The sequence below is a fragment of the Ovis canadensis genome, chromosome 6, assembly GCF_042477335.2.
Source record: "Ovis canadensis isolate MfBH-ARS-UI-01 breed Bighorn chromosome 6, ARS-UI_OviCan_v2, whole genome shotgun sequence".
Lineage (NCBI taxonomy): Eukaryota > Metazoa > Chordata > Mammalia > Artiodactyla > Bovidae > Ovis > Ovis canadensis.
The window spans coordinates 27,835,236-27,857,535 of record NC_091250.1 but is presented as its reverse complement, the minus strand read 5'-3'; the positions used below and the strand labels follow the sequence as shown (position 1 = coordinate 27,857,535).

General features: G+C 40.7%; 1 protein-coding gene across 25 annotated transcripts in view; it reads right to left on the bottom strand.

Annotated features, from left to right (window-relative positions):
• CAMK2D (calcium/calmodulin dependent protein kinase II delta) overlaps positions 1–18,081 on the bottom strand; it is a 320,633-nt gene extending 302,552 nt beyond the window's left edge. For 16 of the 25 annotated variants that reach the window (XM_069593413.1, XM_069593412.1, XM_069593420.1 and 13 more), the window contains exons 1-2: positions 16,532–18,060; positions 14,827–14,921 (exon numbers count right to left, since the gene is read on the bottom strand). In XM_069593413.1, coding sequence (XP_069449514.1) covers positions 14,827–14,921; positions 16,532–16,596 — 160 coding nt within the window. In that variant the 5' untranslated portion in view covers positions 16,597–18,060. Of the gene's footprint in view, positions 1–14,826; positions 14,922–16,531 lie in introns of all 25 variants that reach the window. The other 9 variants (XM_069593428.1, XM_069593429.1, XM_069593431.1 and 6 more) reach the window with 3 other exon arrangements.
• Positions 18,082–22,300: the final 4,219 nt, after the last annotated feature.

The window sequence follows — 22,300 nt, the reverse complement described above, 5'->3', positions numbered from 1 at the left end:
GTTCACTTCAGTCGCTCAGTCGTGTCCGACTCTGCAACCCCATGAATCGCAGCACACCAGGCCTCCCCGTCCATCACCAACTCCTGGAGTTCACTCAGATTCATGTCCATCGAGTCAGTGATGCCATCCAGCCATGTCATCCTCTGTTGTCCCCTTCTTCTCCTGCCCCCAATCCCTCCCAGCATCAGAGTCTTTTCCAATGAGTCAACTCTTTGCATGAGGTGGCCAAAATACTGGAGTTTCAGCTTTAGCATCATTCCTTCCAAAGAAATCCCAGGGCTGATCTCCTTCAGAATGGACTGGTTGGATCTCCTTGCAGTCCAAGGGACCCTCAAGAGTCTTCTCCAACACCACAGTTCAAAAGCATCAATTCTTCGGTGCTCAGCCTTCTTCACAGTCCAACTCTCACATCCATACATGACCACTGGAAAAACCATAGCCTTGACTAGACGGACCTTAGTCGGCAAAGTAATGTCTCTGCTTTTGAATATGCTATCTAAGTTGGTCATAACTTTTCTTCCAAGGAGTAAGTGTCTTTTAATTTCATGGCTGCAGTCACCATCTGCAGTGATTTTCGAGCCCCAAAAATAAAGTCTGACACTGTTTCCACTGTTTCCCCATCTATTTCCCATGAAGTGATGGGACCAAATGCCATGATCATCGTTTTCTGAATGTTGAGCTTTAAGCCAACTTTTTCACTCTCCTCTTTCACTTTCATCAAGAGGCTTTTTAGTTCCTCTTCACTTTCTGCCATAAGGGTGGTATCATCTGCATATCTGAGGTTATTGATATTTCTCCATGGCCGAGGTCCGGGGGAGAAGCCGGGCGGACCCCATGCCCAAAGGGCGGCAGCCAAGAGGAGTTACCCTACATCCGAGGTCAAGGGCAGAGGCCTAGAGTGCCAGGCTGCGACGGCGCAGGAACAGCCGAGAGGAGGTACCCTGTGTCTGAGGTCAGGGGTGGCAGCCGGGAGGAGCCACCCTGTGTTGGAGACCAGAGGAGGCGCCCGAGGCCAGGGGCAGCAGCCAGGAGGAGCAACCCCACGCCAGAGGCCAGGGGCGGCGGCCGGGAGGAGCAACCCCACGTCCAAGGAGTGGTGGCTGCGTGGGCGCAGGAGGGCCTAGAGGGGCCATCAACGTTAAAGGTCAGGAAGGGTGGTGGTGAGGAGATACCCCTCGTCCAAGGTAAGGAGCAGAGGCTGCACTTTTGCTGAAGCAGCCGTGAAGAGATACCCCACGCCCAAGATAAGAGAAACCCGAGTAAGACGGTAGGTGTTGCAAGAGGGCATCAGAGGGCAGACACACTGAAACCATACTCACAGAAAACTAGCCAATCACAGAAACTAGACAAGGACCACAGCCTTGTCTAACTCAATGAAACTAAGCCATGCCTGCGGGGCAACCCAGGGCGGGTGGGTAATGATGGAGAGGTCTGACAGGGAAGCCCAAAGCGGATATAAAATGTTTTAATGATCAAATATTTTTATAGGAATTAGGGCTATTGACTCAGAAAATGAAAGTCTCTCAGTCATGTCCGATTGTTTGCAATCCCATGGACTATACAGTCCATGGAATTCTCCAGGCCAGAAAACTGGAGTGAGTAGCCCTTCCCTTCTCCAGGGGGATCTTCCCAACCCAGGGATCAAACCCAGGTCTCCCACATTGCACTGCTGAGCCACAAGGGAAGCCCAAGAATACTGGAGTGGGTAACCTATCCCTTCTCCAGCAGATCTTCCCAACCCAGGAATTGAACTGGGGTCTCCTGCATTGCAGGCAGATTCTTTAGCAGCTGAGCTATCAGGGAAGCCCACTGACTAAGAGATCTAGCCAAATTCCAGTCCAGGTAATTCCTGCCTTGCTCCCTAGATCCCTCTGCTATTTCAGCTGGGTATGCTGGCCCCTCCACCCCCTAACCCGGGGGGAATGTGATGCGCTCTGTGTAACAGCTGCAACATGCCACCAGGAGGACAGGTCTCGCAGCACCAGGCACAAGAATCCAGAAGAACTGTGGGACCTGGTTAGGGAATGTCTGAAATCCCAGAAGCAGAGATGCTAAATAAGCATTGGTGTGAGCCACAAGAATTTTTCAAAGGACATTTCTCACTTCCCTCCACCCTTCCTCCCCCAAAGCTTGCTACAGACAGTATGAATGAAACACTTACATCCAGGATGGAGGAGAAATTATCCTCTCAAAGCTAGGTGCTATTTTTAAAACTCACCCTTTGTATGTTCACTGTGTATTTCTAACCCTGGTATCTCTAAATTTGGATTTAGCTGGTTTAGGTTAAACATAAAGTCTCTACCTAAAATAGTCTCCTACCTAAAATAGTCTCCTATCTAAAACAGTCTCTCAAAGTTTGTAAAAGGTCAACACATACTTATTTCATCTTATAAAATCATTATTACTTTAAAAGATCAAGTATCTCAGTGATACTTTGGCCATTCCTGTCCATGCCTGAAGTGCCTTCTCTTTACAACGTCTCTGGCAGATAACATACACTGTGACTATGAGCACCGAATGGAGCACACAGAGCTCTAAGTTCTGCAATAACTGGTTCTCTGTCAAGGTGAGACATATATTTTCTTTCAAATAGACTTAACGTTAACAATTTCTATTTCCCCTGTTCTTGATCATAAATACATAAGAAGCAGGGGGCAAAGTCAATCCAAAGAATATTTTTTTCCTAAAGATAATTATGTGCAGAGCACATAAATATCAGTGAAAGTAGGTCTTAATCCTATTTATACAGGAGTCAAATAATACTCTGACACTTTTTCCCTTCTCTAAATCTACTAGAATGAAAACTGGCCAGACATCAGGAGCTCTGTGCTCAGATAACAGGGGTAGACTTTGACCTTGAAATCCTGCTGACAATCTGGAATTCAGATGTTTCCCACCCTACTTTCTAACAACTATATCAACCATGAGTCGCTGCTTTTGAAGTCAAAGAAGGCTTCCTCCTTGACAAAGCTCCTATGTCAACACAAAAACATTCTACTCTAAATTAGATATATATTTATATATATATACACACAGAGGCACACATTGAGTAAAACAATATCATCCCCCTTAAACAAGTAATATAGTACTTTAAACTGGAGAGATCTTAGAAATTAAAATGTTTTATAGATGCTATAACACATTTCCCTGTAATAATAGGAGGGAAATATTGCACAGTTAAGCATAGCTAGGGAGGTTAATAAGCACTTCAAGTTATCTTCTTGATAAATGTGAGTTTTTCCCCATTATGTAAATGAAGGGAATAAATGACTATTTTTCAGCCATCAGCTTGTGCTGAATTATATATCATATCAGAATTAATCTGCTAATTTTGAGCTTTACTTGAAACAATACAATGTACACAAATCTAAAAACTTCTGGCTCTCTAAATATGTATTCATTTACCATGATACGATATAGTTTTGTAAGTTATTTATTCATTCATTTATTCAGTAAATGAGTTGCTTCCCTTGTAGCTCAGTCGGTAAAGAATCTGCCTGCAGTGCAGGAGACCCGGGTTCGATCCGTGGGTTGGGAAGATCCCCTGAAGAAGGAAATGGCAACCCACTCCAATATCCTTGCCTGGAAAATCTCATGGACAGAGGAGCCTGGTGGGCTGTAGTCCATAGGGTCACAAAGAGTCGCACCACTGGGCGACTAACACACACATTTATTCAATAAATATGTGTGAAGGGTGCCAGGCACTATTCTAGACACTGGAAATTCAGGCAGGGAATGTCAATACCACTTTTAGACACCTTACTTACCTTTGGTTTTAAACGAAAACCTACATTTTAAAAACAATTATCAATCCAGTATCACCAACTGCAGAAACTATCTAGCTTTTCTTGTTCATAAACACAAATGGGATTACTTAGGGCACTTTTAATACTGGTTAACTTTTTAAAAAATCCACTCTAGTTATCCTCCTGTCCTTTTTCTTTCACTTAGTCACTTTTTTTTTTTTTTGTATTTGCCCCAAAGCTACATAAAACAAAATGTAAGGTAGATAAGAAGTTGTTTTTCCTCTCTTATCAGCTGTTCATACCTAATGACTCAGGGCTGTAAAATCCCAGAAGCCCACTTTATTTAATACCTTCCCACAGATTTTGTTGCACTTAAATGATTCACTGAAAGAAAAAAACTGCACCTCTTTTCATCAGTGTTTGCATGCTTTCACGAAACTTTATAAACCGTAAGTTGATCACTCAGGGTTAAAAAAATTTATCTATTTTCCAGTTCTCTCTTTATTAGCACTTACTGATGTCCTTGTTTCTTTTACAATACAATACTACAATACAATACTACAAAAAGTATTGTATCTTTTCTCTCTTTAAATTCAAAAGTGGTCATTTTCGTAACACAGTTCCTAGATCACCTCCTCTGAAGGTCTCCCTTTCCTTTCAAACAACAGTTACCTCTCTACACCCCAGAATGAGTAAACATTTGCACCGTCTCTCACTTATCAACATGCCTTGATAACGTATTTGACTCCACATCTATTTTACCTTGAAATGAAGGACCTTTATCTTTGTATCTTTGTTTATCTAGCAGGGGTGTAGAACAAGGTAACTGTTTTTTTGCTACATTGAAATTAAGAATCGTGTTCCCCAAAGTTCAGTTTTACTAGCAAATTTAAGTATTATTGGCAGAAACGTACAAAGCTTGGAAAATGCAATCTGGCAACATTTATCAAGAATTTTGATAATTCCACCCTTTAACTCATTAGTTCTCCTTTATGGATACTCCCGAAGAAAATAATTAGAAATATGAAAAAGTTTTACAAAACAATGTTTACTATTGTCATTTATCATAGCAAAGAATAATAATAATAAAAAACAGCAATACTAAACTAATGTTTTACTTAGTGAAGCGTAATTCAAAGGATTTGTAGTCAGATAGGTAGACTTTGTAAAATTAAGTCAAAAGACAGGACAAAAACTGTGTATTTAAGTCCAGTATTCTGACAAACTAAGAAAGAAAGAAACAAAATCTTTACCGTAATGTTTGGGATAACTTAACTTTGAATGTGTCTTCTTTCTGTTTTTCTGTAGTTCCCAAATTTGGTAACATTTTTATAATATTTTAAAATATTTTTATCTAAATTGGTAACAAATAATAATAACTGGATTTTAGAGGTTTATCCAAAGTGTACAAGTCTCTCTGCAACAAATATGACCTTTATAATCTTTATATATGTAAATCTTTGATATAAAAGCATATACAATTTGTTCTATTAAAATAAAAAATTCATCATAAATACTTTCTACAAAATGGCCGGAATGAATTTTACAAATCACTTCTGCCACATCTGACCTTTAAACTGCCATTTAAAAATATGATCAAAATGCTTTCATGAAAAGAACATATTTTCTAAAATATATAACAAAATTATAAAGTTACAGAATTGTGAAATTCCCAATTTCCTATTAGTACACACAAGAAAAAGTTCCCTGAAGAGGAAACACAAATATATGCTTTAAGATGTGTTCCCTTTCCTCATATTGAAACAAGTACACTTCCCAGTCCTTTTACCAAGTTTAAGAACTGATAGATGCTGCGGCCTCTAACTGCCTTTATCAAAATATCCAATAATCACTCTAAGCAAATAATACCCACGATTCGCATATCCAAAACTCATAAAATATCACCAAAATGCTTCTTAAAGTGAGCTCTGTTAAAAGAAAAGTGAAAAAGTAACTACCTTTGGAGAACGAATAGAAAATTTTAAAACCCTTTTTTTTAAATGTAATAATGCCATGAATTTGGCATTACTGAAGAGGTACTGATGGACACACAATGAAAATGTTACCCCGTATTACTGAATCACTTCACATGGTTTTACGAAAAGGAAATGCAGTAAGAATTTGTACATAGTTGCCCCCAAATTTATGGAATTATACAAAACTCCAACAAAGGATAATCTGTCATCCGAAAACTAATGGAATAATTAGAAAATTGTGAATAACAGGGAATTAATTCATTCAGTTAATGAATGCCACCTGACATGAAGCCTCAGGTCAATTTTCATTTATTTCATATGTCACAGTCTTTGTTAATCATAGGCCTATTTCAAGAGTCAGAATCTTATTTTTTACCCATTCAAAAAACATTTACAAGTATATTCAATACTGTAATTACTGTGCCAGGCACAGATCCAAAGATAAATTTTAGAATGTCCACAAAATGCTTGAAAGTTACAACATAAATAACCATAATATAAGGGGGGAAGTGTGACAAGCTCCTAAAGAAACATGAAGGAGCTATTCAGAGGATGAGAAAAATAATCATATCTGTCTAGAGAAGCAAAGGAGGTGTGGAGAAGTCAGAGACAGCTTCACTGGGGAGGCAATGCCTGAACTGGGTCTTAAAGGAGAAAGGATTCCAACAGCACCAGGTGTCCTCACTGCATCTGCAGGGTAGATCAGGACTCTCTCTCTGCCTTTGAACAGGCTGCTTTACCCTACCTGGCCGACCATTTCTCCCTCTTCCGTCAGGCCCATTTACCATTCCAAACACAATCTCACCCATAAATCTCTTCAGGAAATCCAGTCTATACCATATCTATTATACACGGAAGGCCCTGTGAATACCTCTAGTAGAGCCCTTAAAAGCTACGGGCACTATATTTATCAGTCATATCAGATTCAGGCTCCTCTGTCCATGGGATTTCCCAGGCAAGAATATTGGAGTTGGTTCCATTTCCTTGATACCTTTATACTCTGTGTGTGTTCAGTCCCTAGGTTGGGAAGATCCTCTGGAGAAGGGAATGGCAACCCACTCCAGTATTCTTGCCTGGAGAATCCCGTAGACAGAGAAGCCTCAGTTCAGTTCAGTGGCTCAGTCATGTCCGACTCTTTGTGACCCCGTGGACTGCAGCACACCAGGCTTCCCTGTCCATCACCAACTCCCAGAGCTTGCTCAAACTCATGTCCATCAAATTGGTGATGGCATCCAACCATCTCATCCTCTGTCACCCCCTTCTCCTCCTGCCTTCAATCTTTCCCAGCATCAGGTCTTTTCAATGAGTCAGTTCTTCACAATAGGTACCCTAAGTATTGGAGTTTCAGTTTTAGCATCAGTCCTTCCAGTGAACACCCTGGACTGATCTCCTTTAGCTTGGACTGGCTGGATCTCCTTGCAGTCCAAGGGACTCTCAAGAGTCTTCTCCAGCACCACCGTTCAAAAGCATCAATTCTTCAGTGCTCAGCTTTACAGTCCAACTCTTGCATCCACACAGGACTTTTTCAGAAAAGCCATAGCTTTGACTAGACGGACCTTTGTTGGCAGAATTGCCTCTGCTTTCTAATATGCTGTGTAGGTTGGTCATAACTTTTCTTCCAAGGAGTAAGCATCTTTTAATTTAATGGATGCAGTCACAATCTGCAGTGATTTTGGAGCCCCAAAAAATTAAGTCTCTGTTTCCATTGTTTCCCATCTATTTACCATGAAGTGATGGAACCAGATGCCATGATCTTTGTTTTCTGAATGTTGAGTTTTAAGGCAACTTTTTCACTTTCATCACTTTCAGAGAATTAGTTCCTCTTCACTTTCTGCCATAAAGGTGGTGTCATCTGCATATCTGAGGTTATTGATATTTCTCTCAGCAATCTTGATTCCAGCTTGTGTTTCTTCCAGCCCAGCATTTCTCATGATGTACTCTGCATATAAGTTAAATAAGCAGGGTGACAATATACAGCCTTGATGCACTCCTTTCCCTATTTGGGACCAGTCTGTTGTTCCATGTCCAGTTCTAACTGTTGCTTCCTGGCCTGCATACAGATTTCTCAGGAGGCAGGAAAGGTGGTCTGGTATTCCCATCTCTTTCAGAATTTTCCACAGTTTGTCGTGATCCACACAGTCAAGGGCTTTGGCATAGTGAATAAAACAGAAGTAGATGTTTTTCTGGAACTCTCTTGTTTTTTCCATGATCCAGCAGATGATGGCAATTTGATCTCTGGTTCCTCTACCTTTTCTAAATTCAGCTTGAACATCTGGAAGTTCATAGTTCACATATTGTTGAAGCCTGGCTTGGAGAATTTTGAACATTACTTTGCTAGCTTGTGAGATAAGTGCAATTGTGTGGTAGTTTGAACATTCTTTAGCATTGCCCTTCTTTGGGATTGGAAGGAAAACTCACCTTTTCCAATCCTGTGGCCACTGTTGAATTTTCCATATTTACTGGCATACTGAGTGCAGCATTTTCACATCATCATCTTTCAGGATTTGAAAGAGCTCAACTGGAATCCCATCACTTCCACTAGCTTTGTAGTGATGCTTCCTAAGGCCCACTTGACTTCACATTCCAGGATGTCTAGCTCTAGATGGGTGATCACACCATCATGGTATCCGGGTCATTATGATACTTTTTGTATAGTTCTTCTGTGTATTGTTGCCACCTCTTTTTAATATCTTCTGTCTCTGTTAGGTTCCTACCATTTCTGTCCTTTATTGTGCCCATCTTGCCTATCAGGCTATAATCCATGGGGTCGCAAAGAGTTGAACACGACTGAAGCAACTTAGCACGCACTACTTGCTATACCTAAGAGTTATTTTTCCAACAATAAAAAATTTAACAGTTTTGTATTTTTCTTTCATTTGCTACACTTCCGTGAGAACTGACACACATAACAGTGCTGTCCAAGAAGAAACAATGCAAGAAACATCTGTCTTCCATTCTTCACTGATCAAACAAAATGAGCCAGAGAAGGAGTATGCCTTTATCAGCAGGTTTCTCTGGGCTTTGGTTAAGGGCTGAGTGCTTTTTTTGAGCAACAAGTAAATCATTTAGAAGAAGTAATCCTAAGAGCTCACTGTATATTAAGATATTTTTAATTAGTTAATACATTAAGTTCACCAAAGTATCTCATTCTTCTGTAATCACTTTCTACCATTTTAATAAGATTTTTCACTACATTGTTTTCCTTTCACAAATTAGCATGGGGACGCCTTTTGAAACTTTAATTTGATCTTATGTTACTGCAGCAATTAAAAGACTATCTTCTCTCACAAGTTGGAAACCTGAACAGTCAATTCCATACATTGCATTGGAAACGTAAAATGTATAAGACTTTTTATAAAGGAATAGTCCTTTTTATAAAGGAATCTGAAGTTTAGCAGGGAGATGAGTGAAGCACATACAGATCAATACAGAAAGGTTAAGTTTTCTGTAACAGCAAGGAATAGGATGTGTGATGGCAAGATTCAGGCTTTAGAGAGACAGAAACCTGGGCTGAAATTCTTGACTCTCCCATTTAGTAAAAGTAACTCTTAGTAACTATTTATAAATGGAGATAATATTGCCTCTCTAAAGGCTGCAGTGTGGGTTCAATAAAATATCTTACAAATATATACATGTCACTTAGAAGGTGTTCTTTAAATAATGGCTATAACATTTCTATTAGATTATTGTTATTGATTTTGGTGGTAACAAGCAATCTCATATGTTGTTAACATGAGACAGTATTAGAAAAGGGGTTCACCTAACTAAAAAAAAAAAAAATCAATATAATGTTCCATGATTGTGTATAAATAACATTGCGTGCTAAGTCACTTCAGTCATGTCTGACTCTTTGCAACCCTATGGACAGTAGCCTGCCAGGCTCCTCTGTCCATGGGATTCTGCAGGCAACAATACTGGAGTGAGGTGCCATGCAATATACTGGAGGGAATCTTCCAGGACCCAGGGATCAAACCCACTTCTGTTTCCTGCATTGGCAGGTGGGTTCTCTATCACTAGCGCCACCTAGGAAGCCCCATAAACAAGAATAGTTGATTTCAAAATCAAAACCAAACAACAGAGCTGTGCTCTCCCTCCTCCAAACCTATCAGCTTTTTCCGTATTCTAAAGAAAGAGGTTATAGCAGGTGAAAGGTCTAAGAGTTCACCTTAAGATGTATTGAGATACCTACTTTAACTGGAATCATAACCAGTTATAACCTAAAAAATTTTCTACAACAAAAATAACTTTTTACTGATAGTTTTAACAAAAGTACCATATGAATAAAACAACTTTCATTATAATCAGATATCTAAACCATTTTGAACACTCTCCAAATTGTTTATTTAGACTTTGGTACTTGAACCCATCTGCATTATGGTTTTAAATATTTAAATTTATATTATATAAAAGCCTTCCTTCATCTCCCTTGGCAGAAACAATCTTTCCCTCCTTGGAAATTCCACAGCACTTTATTCATGCTAGACTTAAAACACCACTTATGTCTTCTATGATGTCTATTTGTGTAGATGGCCTATTATTCCTAACATTCTGCCCATTTTAATCATTAAATATTTATCAAATAAAAACATAAAATGAGGTCACCTTTGTGAAGGTGCTTAGTAATCTATAAAGTAATAAAATATAAAGGCATATTTCAGAGTAAAAATATTTTGCTAAGACTCCCATTTAATGTATCACAGTACAGTTCACTAAATGATACTATTATGACTTAAAAGCTTTAACACAGCTTTCCATGTAAACCACCAATTAACTAACTGGCAATTAACTGTCAATAATTTATGAAAAAAAAACACTGTACACACAATACTCCAATAAATGAGAAGGGTCAGATATCTTAAAAAAAAAAAAAAGAAACACCAACCCAGCCCTAGAGACACTAGGAGTTGGCCTGCCTCTGTATCAGCCTAAGGAAAAGACTTACAAATTAAGATTCTAGTTAACAAAAGAAGTCAAATGTCCAAGAAAATCCTATTACGTGCTTTACGATAATTCATGATGGAAAAAACTCAAAGTAATTACTATATTTTAGTTTTTATATTGAGTTGATATCCTTACTTAGGAACATAAATGCAGAATTCAGATTTCATAGCTGAGACTTAATTTTGTGTACATGATCCAACAGTTCATAAAATCCTGATTCATGTTCTAGTAATATCAATCTATGAATTAACAAAACCAGCAAAGATCAAAATTATCCACTTGCATTGTATCTGAAATTTTACATAAATATAAAATGAAACCCCTTTTTAACTTCAGCAATAGAGGTAAAATATACTTGTAATAACATATATTATTTCAAGCTTCTACTGTACTTTTTAATATTTTACAAAACAACAACATAGTGTATCACAGACTATATAATAAGAAATGGTTTCTAAAGATCAAAAAATTCATCAAGAGATGAACGGCAAGAAATCAGTAGCGCCATAAAAAATTGTTTACCACAAGTTTTAAAATAAGAAAATCACATGCACTATTTCTAAAGACATCTAACCTTCAGAAGCTTCAATCCACTGGGTTCTGAACTGTGATCACAGTCCTTTGTGGACCTTTCATAATCTGACAATAACTTAGTTATAAGGACATCAACATAGACAAAAAAATCAAAACAGCAAGGCAAATTAGCATGTGTTAACTACTGACCTGACTGATCAAAATGATAATTTCTAATTCTCATCCTAATAATATGAGAAAATTCTATTATCACTACCCACGATTTACTAAGCATGTCTTCTTAGTAAATGTTAGCAAGCTAACAAAAAAATTTTAGAGGACAGAAGTTACATATAAAATATCAGATGCTTGAAACACATCTACACTGTTTTTTCTTTTAAAAACAAGTCAACTACATTGTAATGTGCCTCTCTATCTGATCCATTGTATAATGAATGCTCTTTGAATGTGTTAATGCAAAAGGAAAGAATTTCTTACTGAGTCTCCCAAACATGATGTATGTGACTAACAGCTGGGAGGTGAAGTGACTGAAATTGTTTGCTCAAAATCCACTAAGTTCAAGGCACAGAAAAATGCATAGGTGACAGTATAACTGGAGGTGCAAATTTGTCCAGGAATGTAGCCAAATTTTTGGCAGTTCTCTAATGGTCTTAGATGTACAAACAATGGCCTTTTTTTTCAGCTGTAATGTTACACTTAAAGAACATGGAGTTGGAAGACCTGCTTGGTCTTTGAAACAAATAGGTGTAAAACTGGGACTTACAAAAGGCATGGCATTTCAAATACAAAAACAAATTTGTACAAAAAATTTACATGTTTCACAAAATCTGCCATGTGCAACCAAAAAAAATTTTTTTTTCATTACCTTGGGGTGAAAATGTTATTTTGCATTTTATTCTACATTTCCCCTTAATTAAAATTTTTTTTCTGCAAAAGAAATTTTTTAAAATCATAATCTGGAAAGGGAGTGCTCTGAAAGGAGAATTCATATTTTTAACCACGAGCTCTTAGTATACAACCTTACAGACTTCTTTACATCCTGTATTTGCTTATTCTTAGGAATGAACTAGGCATCTAACTCCTTTACAAACCACCTAACAGCCACATGTGATTCTAGTTACTCTGTAATGAGCCCCTCCTAACACCCTCGATGGGGTAGAAATGTTATAGTAAAAAAAAAAAAAAATGAAAGCATAGTGTTTTTCCATTAAGACTTTATAGCTTGAGTAGAGGTTTAACAAATGTATACATGCATAGGTACAAATATTTTATAAACTATTCTAATCAGCATGACAATACAAAATAAATTGAACATTTTGAAGGAAAAGTACAACAATATCATATAAGTGAGAAGTAACAGGTAAAACTGACACAGCATTTTGTATTTTAGAAGTGAGTCTCATAAAATTCACTGAATCTTCAAAACCACCCATGACACCATACGGGGATTTTTTTCGCCCACTTTACTGAAGAACAACCTGAGGTCAAAAAAGTTATGTGACAGAACCAAATTTACATACTGAGTACACTAGTAATAGAGCCAAGATTCAAATTGGGTTCTCACAGCTAAATCAAGGCTGCCAACTAGATTTATAATTTAAATTGTCACCATTTAATCTTTACAACAACCCAATGAGATAATAGCAGCTAATATTCATGGAATGCATCTTAAGTCACTTAATTGTCACAAAAACCCTATAAAAGAGTTATTACTCAGTTTTACAGATGAGAAAAATGAGGCTCATGGAAAGCATGTAAACTGCACAAGATCACACAAATCACAGGTAGAGGAATCTTAACTTAAACCCGGGGCATCTAATTCCAGAGTCACCTTCTTCACCTCATTCTTCAGCAGGTTAAGAAACTTGCTCAAAGTCACAAGAAAACTGAAAAGGGAGAACATGAAGCAAGTATTTTAGCCCTATTTTCCCTAAATATAACTGAACAATTAAGATCATTAAATCCAGAAGGGGCAAGGTAGCTGTGGGGTACATTGTTGTTGAAAGCAGAGTTTGAACAAGTGAGGAACATCAGCAGAAAAGCAGCAGAGCGTTTCAGCAGCCTAGAGAAGACTTATCTTCACACGTTTGAAGCAAAAGTAAAATGAAACATATGTGAGCAGACACAGGGGTGTTTACCATCCTGGTGTAGCCAGTGTGAAAGGTGGTGGATGAAAAGGGACGATTCTAATTAAGAAATTAGTAAAAATGAAACACAAGACATTTATTTTAAGAGAAAATGTTAAAGCCACAGAAAGATAGGGGATAGGTGTTTTAACACCTCTAAAAGAACTGATACCCCCACTCTTGCCAAAAGTATCAAGCATACAGGAAGGAATCATATAAGCGCTGAAAGAATCTGACTACATTTTTGCATTTTTCTTTTCTACACTAAACTGTCATGTACAATAGCAACTCCTTTTTACCATTAAAAATCTTCCAGTGGAGTAGACAGAAGTGGAAAGAGAGAACATAATTGAGCATAACCTGCATCCTATTAGTCTTCCTGTCCTGAATCTATGGTGCTGGTTACTTTTACGTGTAAGATGGTCCTCAGACTCATTAAAATCAGGTGAAAGAAATACAAAGTTTCACTTAAATGAATAAACTGAAATGTCAACCTAAATTACACATTAAAAGCAGAATCTGCAACAAAGAGGAGGAAAAAAAAAAAATTATGGCAGAGACCAGATACAATGATACCAGATACTAGGAAGCAAATTAAAGAAGGAAAAGCAACCCTGATGGGATTTCTTTTCTCATTACTTAAATCAGGTCACTGAAAGGGGCTTACACTATGGCATTTTCTTCATTTTAATTTCATCAAACCATAAATTCCCATGAAAATATTAATACCTTAGACACGTGCTCACAATAATTGGAATGCCGAACCTTTTGGTATAAGTACTTTTGCATGAGTTCAACAAAATAAAAAGAATGCAATGAGACCCCTCCAAGTTTTTTGCTTATGTCAACAGCTATTTTATGAGTATGAATTATCTTTGCAGTTATAAAGCATGTGTAAAATACATTACATGAGTGAGAAGTCTTACTGCAGATGATCAAGTAAAGGTCTAAACTGCACTCAGAAACATCAAAATCAAGCTGAATTTCCTGGAATATAGCAACCATAAAATGTTCCTCCCAAAGCCATTACTGTTAAATATACCTTAATGAATTAAGTTCAAGTGTAACTACAATTGAAATATATGATTTAACTGAGTTATGACCTATTTTTCCTCTCAAAAGCAAAAGGGAATAATGACAGTTGTGAGACTTACATTTTTCCATTCCAGGGTTTTTCTGAAAGTTATTTCACAGTGGAGCTAAAGGCAAATTGCACTTAGTGACATGTATTTGCTTTAAAATGTAGTTAGTTATGTTATTACCCACGGAAAAGGTAAGATTTTAATAACAATTTATCAAGTAACAATTGTATTTTGTCACATTTTTAAACTGCACAAACCAAGAAGCACTCAGGAAGGAAATAATCTCAAAAGGTAATATGATACCTACAGCTACAATTATAACTAAATGACTTATTTACATAGAACACAACCAACATACAACAGAACCAATAACCAACAGGACAAATGCACAATTAACATATATGTGGTTGAAAATACCCACCCCTAGCAGAAAGCTTTTTGGTGTTGATAATTTTGGCAGCATATTCTTGTCCAGTAGGGATTTTCATACATCTTCTCACCACTGAGAATGCCCCCCTGAAAACCAATAATTAGCAGGTCATCAGTATAATCAGCTTGATATTCTATTAAAAACTTACATCTGAGTATTTTTATTGAATTTAGTGAACTGTCAAATATCAGTGCACCATATAGTAATAACTAGAAAACGAACAATCCTTCCTAGAAACTCAGGCCTTCTTTAACGTTGAAGAACAAAAATAAATTTTACTTAACTGGGAGCACACATTATTAATCAACAGAATGAAAGGAACTGCCAATAATGACGACTCTTGTTTGCACATGAAATTTGAAAACATTTTACAATTCACACTCAGCACCAAATGCTCTGAGAAAAAATCCTGCAAAGAGCTGAAGAGGAGCAGCAAAAATCTGCTGCCTATTTATTCTGGTAGGAAAAAAAAATTAATGTGGCTCCAAGTAAGTAAATATGGCGATTGCTTTCATTAAAATAAATCTTAGGAATATTTGTGTGTGGTTTAACAAATCCTGCTGTGGTGATTTCTCTCTGCCCTGTTTTGGACTGGGGGAGGGGAGAGATTTGAATTAAGCTGCTCTTCCGACATATTCTCCATGTTTTCACAGCAGACAACATAAATATATAAGGATGTGATCTTCATTACATTTAAAAGATATTTACACGTCCTTTAATTCAACTGTAGAAAACAACAACATACACATAAATGCACCTTTCTTGAGTAATGTTCGACATTAGCGATAGTGGAACTGGGGTTGGGTTTGATGCTACATAAATTAACGTTCACGGCTCGGCCCCTAGGTTCTTTTGCACAGGTTCTCAGTAGGTCTCCTGTCTCCTTCCTTAACATTGCCAAGTAGTCCTGTCGGTCAGGTGTAGAAGGTCGTTTTCAAACAACATACAACGTTAGGTTACCCCTGGGAAGCACTCTCCCAGTCTCCAGAGGGCTTTTCCACTGCCTGTGTAAATAAATCCTCCCAGAGAACTCGAAGATGTTCATGTAAATCCTAGGAAGGGTGATGATAAGCGAGTAATCTAGTGCAAGGAATAATAGTGGATATGGGACAGGGGGTCGAGTTCGTTTGGGAGGCTCTTTTCCCGGACAGAACAACTACTGGATGCGAAACAGACTCTACGCCAAGTTGAACTTTCGGCATCAATAAATATGGCACCGTCTGGGGCAGTGAGTTCTCATCTGAACGTGGGTCGTATGGCTGACTCGCCGGCGAACCCGGCGGCATCTCTATTTACAGAAAACGTGATCTATGTTGCATTTTACATGGGTTCTTGTTTCCTCTTCATACACACACGCGCACGCGCGCGCGCGCTCGCACACTTCTCAGGATGACAGCTACAACTGCAGGGATCGTAAATCCACTAAGTCTCTAGTGCAGGAGGGTGGGGGAGCGGGAGAAGGTGGGCTAAGGATTATCAGAAAGGGCCACAGCCGGGGTGGAAGGTCTTTCCCCTTCGTCGTCCCCTCCTCTTACTAAGACAACACCTTCCTCCGAGCCGACACACCGGGGGCCCTCCTCCCTCTCCTCCCGTCTCCCAACTCGCTCGCCCCACGCGGGAGGCCCGTGGGTCGGGGGTAACACGACCCGCCCTCTGCTGGAAAGGGGACGTGCGAGTACCCGGCAAAGGCGCTTACTTTCCGAGCTCCTCGAAAAGCTGATACTCGTCCGTGAACCTGGTGCAGGTTGTAGTCGAAGCCATCCTCGGTCCGGGCTGTCCCCCTGGCTGGGAGCGCGGCGGACCAGACGAAAGCAGACGCGCGGCTTCCCCGGGACTCGCCCCGCGGCGCTGTCACCCAGGGCCGCCCTCACTTTCCTCGTCCGAAAGTAGCTCGCCGGCGAGGGAGTGTGCGCAGGGGCGGGGCGGGAGGGGAGATGACCAGAGAGGGTGGCGTGGGGTCTCCTCCCTGCTGTCCGCCGATCCTCCTCCTCCTCCGGGCCTCGCTTCCTTCTTCTCCCGACGCTCCCTCCGACCCCTTTCTAGACCCTCTCCCCAGATGCAGGCGCAAAGTACTCAAGAAGAGGGGCCGGGAGATGGAAAACAGCCGGGCACGGGGCGAGAGGCGAGCAGTTGCGAAACGATCCGCACCGGGGCAGGAGGGGTAGAGGCGGAGGGGAGGGAGCCCGAGGGGGCGGAGGCCGCGGAGCCGGGAGCGGACGGCGCGAGCCCAGCTGCAGCTGTCAGCGGGCGCGGGCGCGGGGCGCGCCGGAGCCGGCCTCCCTCCCGCCCGCACCTCGGCGGCCTCGCGCTCCACACGAGCCCGCGGCGGCTCCGAGACTGCGCGGCGAAAGACAGAGCGCTCCGCTCGGGCGAAGCCTCGTCCGCCGTCCCCGGGCCTCCGCCTCCGCCCCAGCGCCTCCTCCCGCCGCTCCCTCCGCCTGCCAGTGCCCCCTCCCTCCCGAAGCCCCCTGGTGCCGATCCTATCCCTCCCGCTAGCGACTCTCACCCTGTCCCTCCGCGGATTCCTCCTTCCCTTCCCTCCCTCCCCGGGTCTCACACGCGCGCACGCCCGTCTAGGGAGAGACCAGGTGGGTGGAGGAGGATGTGCGGGGGAGACGCCTGGAGAGGGTGTAGGTGAAGGAGGCGAGACAGGAAAATTACAGTTAAACCCGCAATTAGGCTTCTGCCGGAACGTGGGGCCGATTTAGCGGGAAGAAGCGGGGTAACTCGTGGACTGCGGAAACTGCGGCCGGGGGTCGCGGGGGCCCCCAGCCTGGGTGTGGACGCCGGGCACCAGGGACCGCCCCCCGAGCCGCGGTGCCCCGGTAGGGCCAGAGGTGCAGGCGCTTCGTCTCGGCTTGAGTCGGTGTTGACACAGTGGGGGCCGGATGTGGGCAAAACGCTGCTTCCAGAGACGGGTCCCTGCCTCCCCCAAGCCCCGATGATGGTGCGCCCGCCCCGGCAGAAGCCACTGCGCCCGCTCCCGGGCGCTCTGCGCGGGGTTCCTCCCTCCCCCGCGGCCTCTTCGGCGAGGGGCGACGCCCGCCCCGCCACGTTTCACTTCTGATACGACGGCCGCCTCACTCTCCACCTCCGCCGCCGTTTTCTAGACTGGGTTGCTCAGACTCTGGCAATCCCCAAAAGCCTCTGCTTGGGCCATGAACGTGAACAGAACGAATGCGAGCACTCCGCAGCCGAGCCACACCTTCCCTCCTGAGTAACTCCCCGGTAACCTCCCGAAGTTCTGATAGTAAGGCGGTTTCTCGCGAGATTTCTTGCTGTGGCGGCGGGGGCGGGGTAGTGGGAAGGTTAGATGTCGGTCACGCGACCTAGTAGGGGCTGACGTCACTCGCATCATGTGAACAAGTCTAGTACCTTTCGCTTTGCAAAAGGAAAAAGGGAAAGGAGAGGTTGCATGCGCTCTGCTTGTGTGCTCAAAGATCTGATCGGAGAATGACACCTGGCTATACTCTGTACGTGGCTGTTTGAAAAAGCACGGAGCAGTCCAGGAACACGTCTTACTCATCAGCGTATCTGTCACTGTTTGCAGTAAACACGACAAAAATATTATCCATTACATTTAAAATAGATGAATTGCTGATAGCCGAAACTACCCATGGGCCTTCCTTCCAGTCCTGTGTCTTTAATAAAGGCAGACCAAAACAAGAAGTCCTCTCCAAATTACTGCTTTTTGTTTCTAGCATGAGGAAACTAAAAACCTTGCAACTCTATTGCTGTTTGTTCATCCTCAGCATTATGTCAGGAACTCAAAATTTCACAGCGGGAAGGTGAACCATAACTAGGAGGTACAGAGAGTCTAAGATTGAAAGGAGTTACTGCTTGCTCCCAAAGGTTGCCTTTAACTAGTGAATTTGTCCACGGTCACACATAACTTAAATCCATTTCCTGGTCTGAGGAATGCTATTCTGCCAATAACAGCTTTTACTAGAGTTCTCAAAATGTTTACAGTTTTTAATGCTTATAACAAAATTGAATTTTGTACATATTTTGATTCCTAATCATGAAAAGCAAATGCTGTGTAAAATGAGCAATACAAGATGATACTAAAAACTATATGAAGAAAAGAAACAAGGTGTCTTAATAATTTGGCTAGAAAGATGGAAAAAATCAATGTGGTCTAGGCTAAACATTTTTAATATATACCTTAAGTATTTATCAACATGGTTCCAAAAGTTATACTGTAATAATTTAATGTTCTTCTCTGAATCTAAAAATTAAACAGAAGAAGTAAAATTAAAACAATAAATAAAGATAGAATTTTACAACTTGAGAAGAAAATTGCTTTTTAAATATTCGAGTAATGAGGCCTACATAATTACTATATTTATCTCAGTTATTTAAACTACCCACAATTGTAAATGGTTACAATAACTGTGTGATACAATAAAACAAACATAACCTAGTTTTAATACTGATACATTACTAGACAATAAAAGTGTGCTTTTTAAGCATACATTGCTTAATATATATTTTCGCTGTTCCCTGATCTATATTTTGTATTACTTAAAGGATATCTCTTATTTATCAAAAACTGCTGCTGCTGCTGCTAAGTCGCTTCAGTCCTGTCCGACTCTGCGACCCCATAGACAGCAGCCCACCAGGCTCCCCTGTCCCTGGGATTCTCCAGGCAAGAACACTGGAGTGGGTTGTCATTTCCTTCTCCAGTGCATGCATGCATGCTAAGTCGCTTCAGTCGTGTCCGACTTTGTACGACACTATGGACAGCAGCCCACCAGGCTCCTCTATCCACGGGATTCTCTAGGCAAGAATAATAAAAAACTGAAGATATGTCTAGTGCTTGGACCACCTACTACAATAATCCTTCTGAGGCTACTTACGCTTGAAGTCCACATGGATTATCTTCTCTTGCCTCCTTCCTGGTCTCTGGCTTCTGCCCTCGCCTCCTCGCTTTCAAGAGCCAGAATGATCCTCTTGAAACAAACCATGCTTATGCTCAAAACCTGCTGAAGGCTTCGCACCATCTCAACTGGATGAAAAACAAAATTCTAAAAATGACTTAGAAGGCCTTAGAGGATCTCTCCTCCACCCCTACTCCACTAGCCTTCTTACCTCAGTTGGTGCCCTGGCTCACTCTCCTCTGGCCACGCTGCCTACTACTGTTCCTGGAGTAGGGACTTTGCATTTGCTGTTTTCTGCTTCCCAGAATGTTCATCCCTTAGTTTCCTATCTCATTTCTTCACCTCCTTCCAATATTTTCTCAAATATTGTCTTATCGGGGTGGCCTTCCCTGGCTGTTCCAGCAATTACTGCGGCTCTTTCAGACATGATTTCCAGTCCCATTCCTTGCTTTATTTTTCCCCTCGATACTTATTACCACCTACAGTACTACACATTTTTTCTTGTTAATTGTTTATACTTCCTAACTAGAATTTAAGCTCCCCAGGGGCATGAATTACTGGCTGTTTTGTTCACGGCACTATTTCTAGCGACTAAAACAGTTTCTGGCACATAATAGCTGCTTGATGAACTTTGTTGAATGGATAAATTAATTATTTGGGGGTTCAGATTAATCACAGGTTTTATATTAAGGTCAGAAGTTGATAATTCAAGACTTCTTACTATGAGGGTGATCATTTTCAAAGTGGTCACAGTATCCCATCATTAACAGTGTTTATGCACAGAAATGGATTTTTAAAATATAATAATAATTGACAGCACGGGAAAAGAATGTAGTACTAATTTACTTGTCAAGGAAGAAGGAGTGTGTTTCCTTAAATATATTGGCCTTACTAAATTTTATATTGTAATAAAAGGCAGTGCCAAAAGTTTTAAATGACTAGATCTCATTGTGAAGACGAAAGTCAATGTAAAGTGAAAAATGTGGCTTGAAATGAATTTTTTCATGTGCATAATGGACAAAAAATTTCTAAATAGTAGCTTGTTTGGTTTCTCAGTTGGTTTAATCACACAAAAATTGAGATCACTTGGTGTATTGCTTTCAGCTTCTAGATTTCTACTTTGCTTAAGGTGGAAGCAAAGTATTCATAATTTTATCATCTTTTAAAATCCACCCATTAATACTGGAAAGGCAATAACAGCAAATAAAGGAGAAAGGGTATGGGGTGGTGGGTGGTTGGAAAAGTAATAGTACGCAGAGCCCTGACACTACCTGGATTGCTAGACTTCAATCACATGAAATCATATCGGTGCCAAGAGGAAAAGGAAATCTTGCTGTAAATGTATCCCATCCCTTTTTTGTGATAGCATCAGCTGACAAACAGTAGCAAAGAGATAGAAGACCTGAAAATGATCACCATATACAAATACAAAATGGGAATAAAGGATAGAAATCTTGTAATTAAACATTGCAAGACTTCAGTAGCCCTACTAGGAAGGGATAAGTTTCTAATACTTAAATGAGCAAAGTGGATATTCACAGGTATTGATTTCCCCTTGCTACAAAGTAGCATACAGGAAACAATGGAATGATGGCTATTTCCACAGCTCCCTCAAAAGCAGAATCCATCTGTAATAGGTAGATTTCTGTGAGAATTTTACCCGGCTCTGTATTGTAAGCCACTCAGTAGATTTAGAGTCAAGGGGAAAAAAGCAACTCACCGTTGCTTTTTTTTTCTGTTAAAGCAATCTGCTGCTGCTTTTTTCAGTTAGTCTTCCTAAGGTACAATAACCACATAGAGTCAGACCACAAATACAGTCCTACAAGTGAGTGGATTTTCTGGTCACCCTAACATCCATTTATGCAAGATAAACGTGCAGATGAAATTAACTATTTATAAAACAAAAGATAGTAACAGAAATGTTTGCTTTGTTTCATCATGTGCTGTTTTTTTTAACTAAAAATAAACATAAATGCGCAACTAAACAAGAAAATAAGCAATATCCAAAAAGTAGCTCTTTCCCATCACTTTCAAGTATACTAGCCAGTATACTGATGCTTCGAGAACATATATGCATGCCTGCTGCTGCTGCTGCTGCTAAGTCACTTCAGTCCTGTCCAACTCTGTGCGACCCCATAGATGGCCTCCTACCAGGCTCCCCTGTCCCTGGGATTCTCCAGGCAAGAACACTGGAGTGGGTTGCCATTTCCTTCTCCAATGCATGAAAGTGGAAAGTGAAAGTGAAGTCGCTCAGCCGTGTCTGACTCTTAGCGACCCCATGGACTGCAGCCCACCAGGCTCCTCCATCCATGGGATTTTCCAGGCAAGAGTACTGGAGTGGGGTGCCATTGCCTTCTCCAGATATGCATACCTATCACTGTTAAAAGAATTGTAGTAAGAAATTGTATTAAATACAATGGATAAATTGAAATAACTGGAGTCATTAACAAACAAAAATTAGCAGATGCTGTCTTCCTCTTGAAACAGAGCAGGACCCTGTGGGGCTCCTAAACTCGGGAGCCTTTCTGTCCATCATTTTCTTGTTTGTAGAGAATGGCCTCCAGCTTCCATGACTTTCCCTGAGT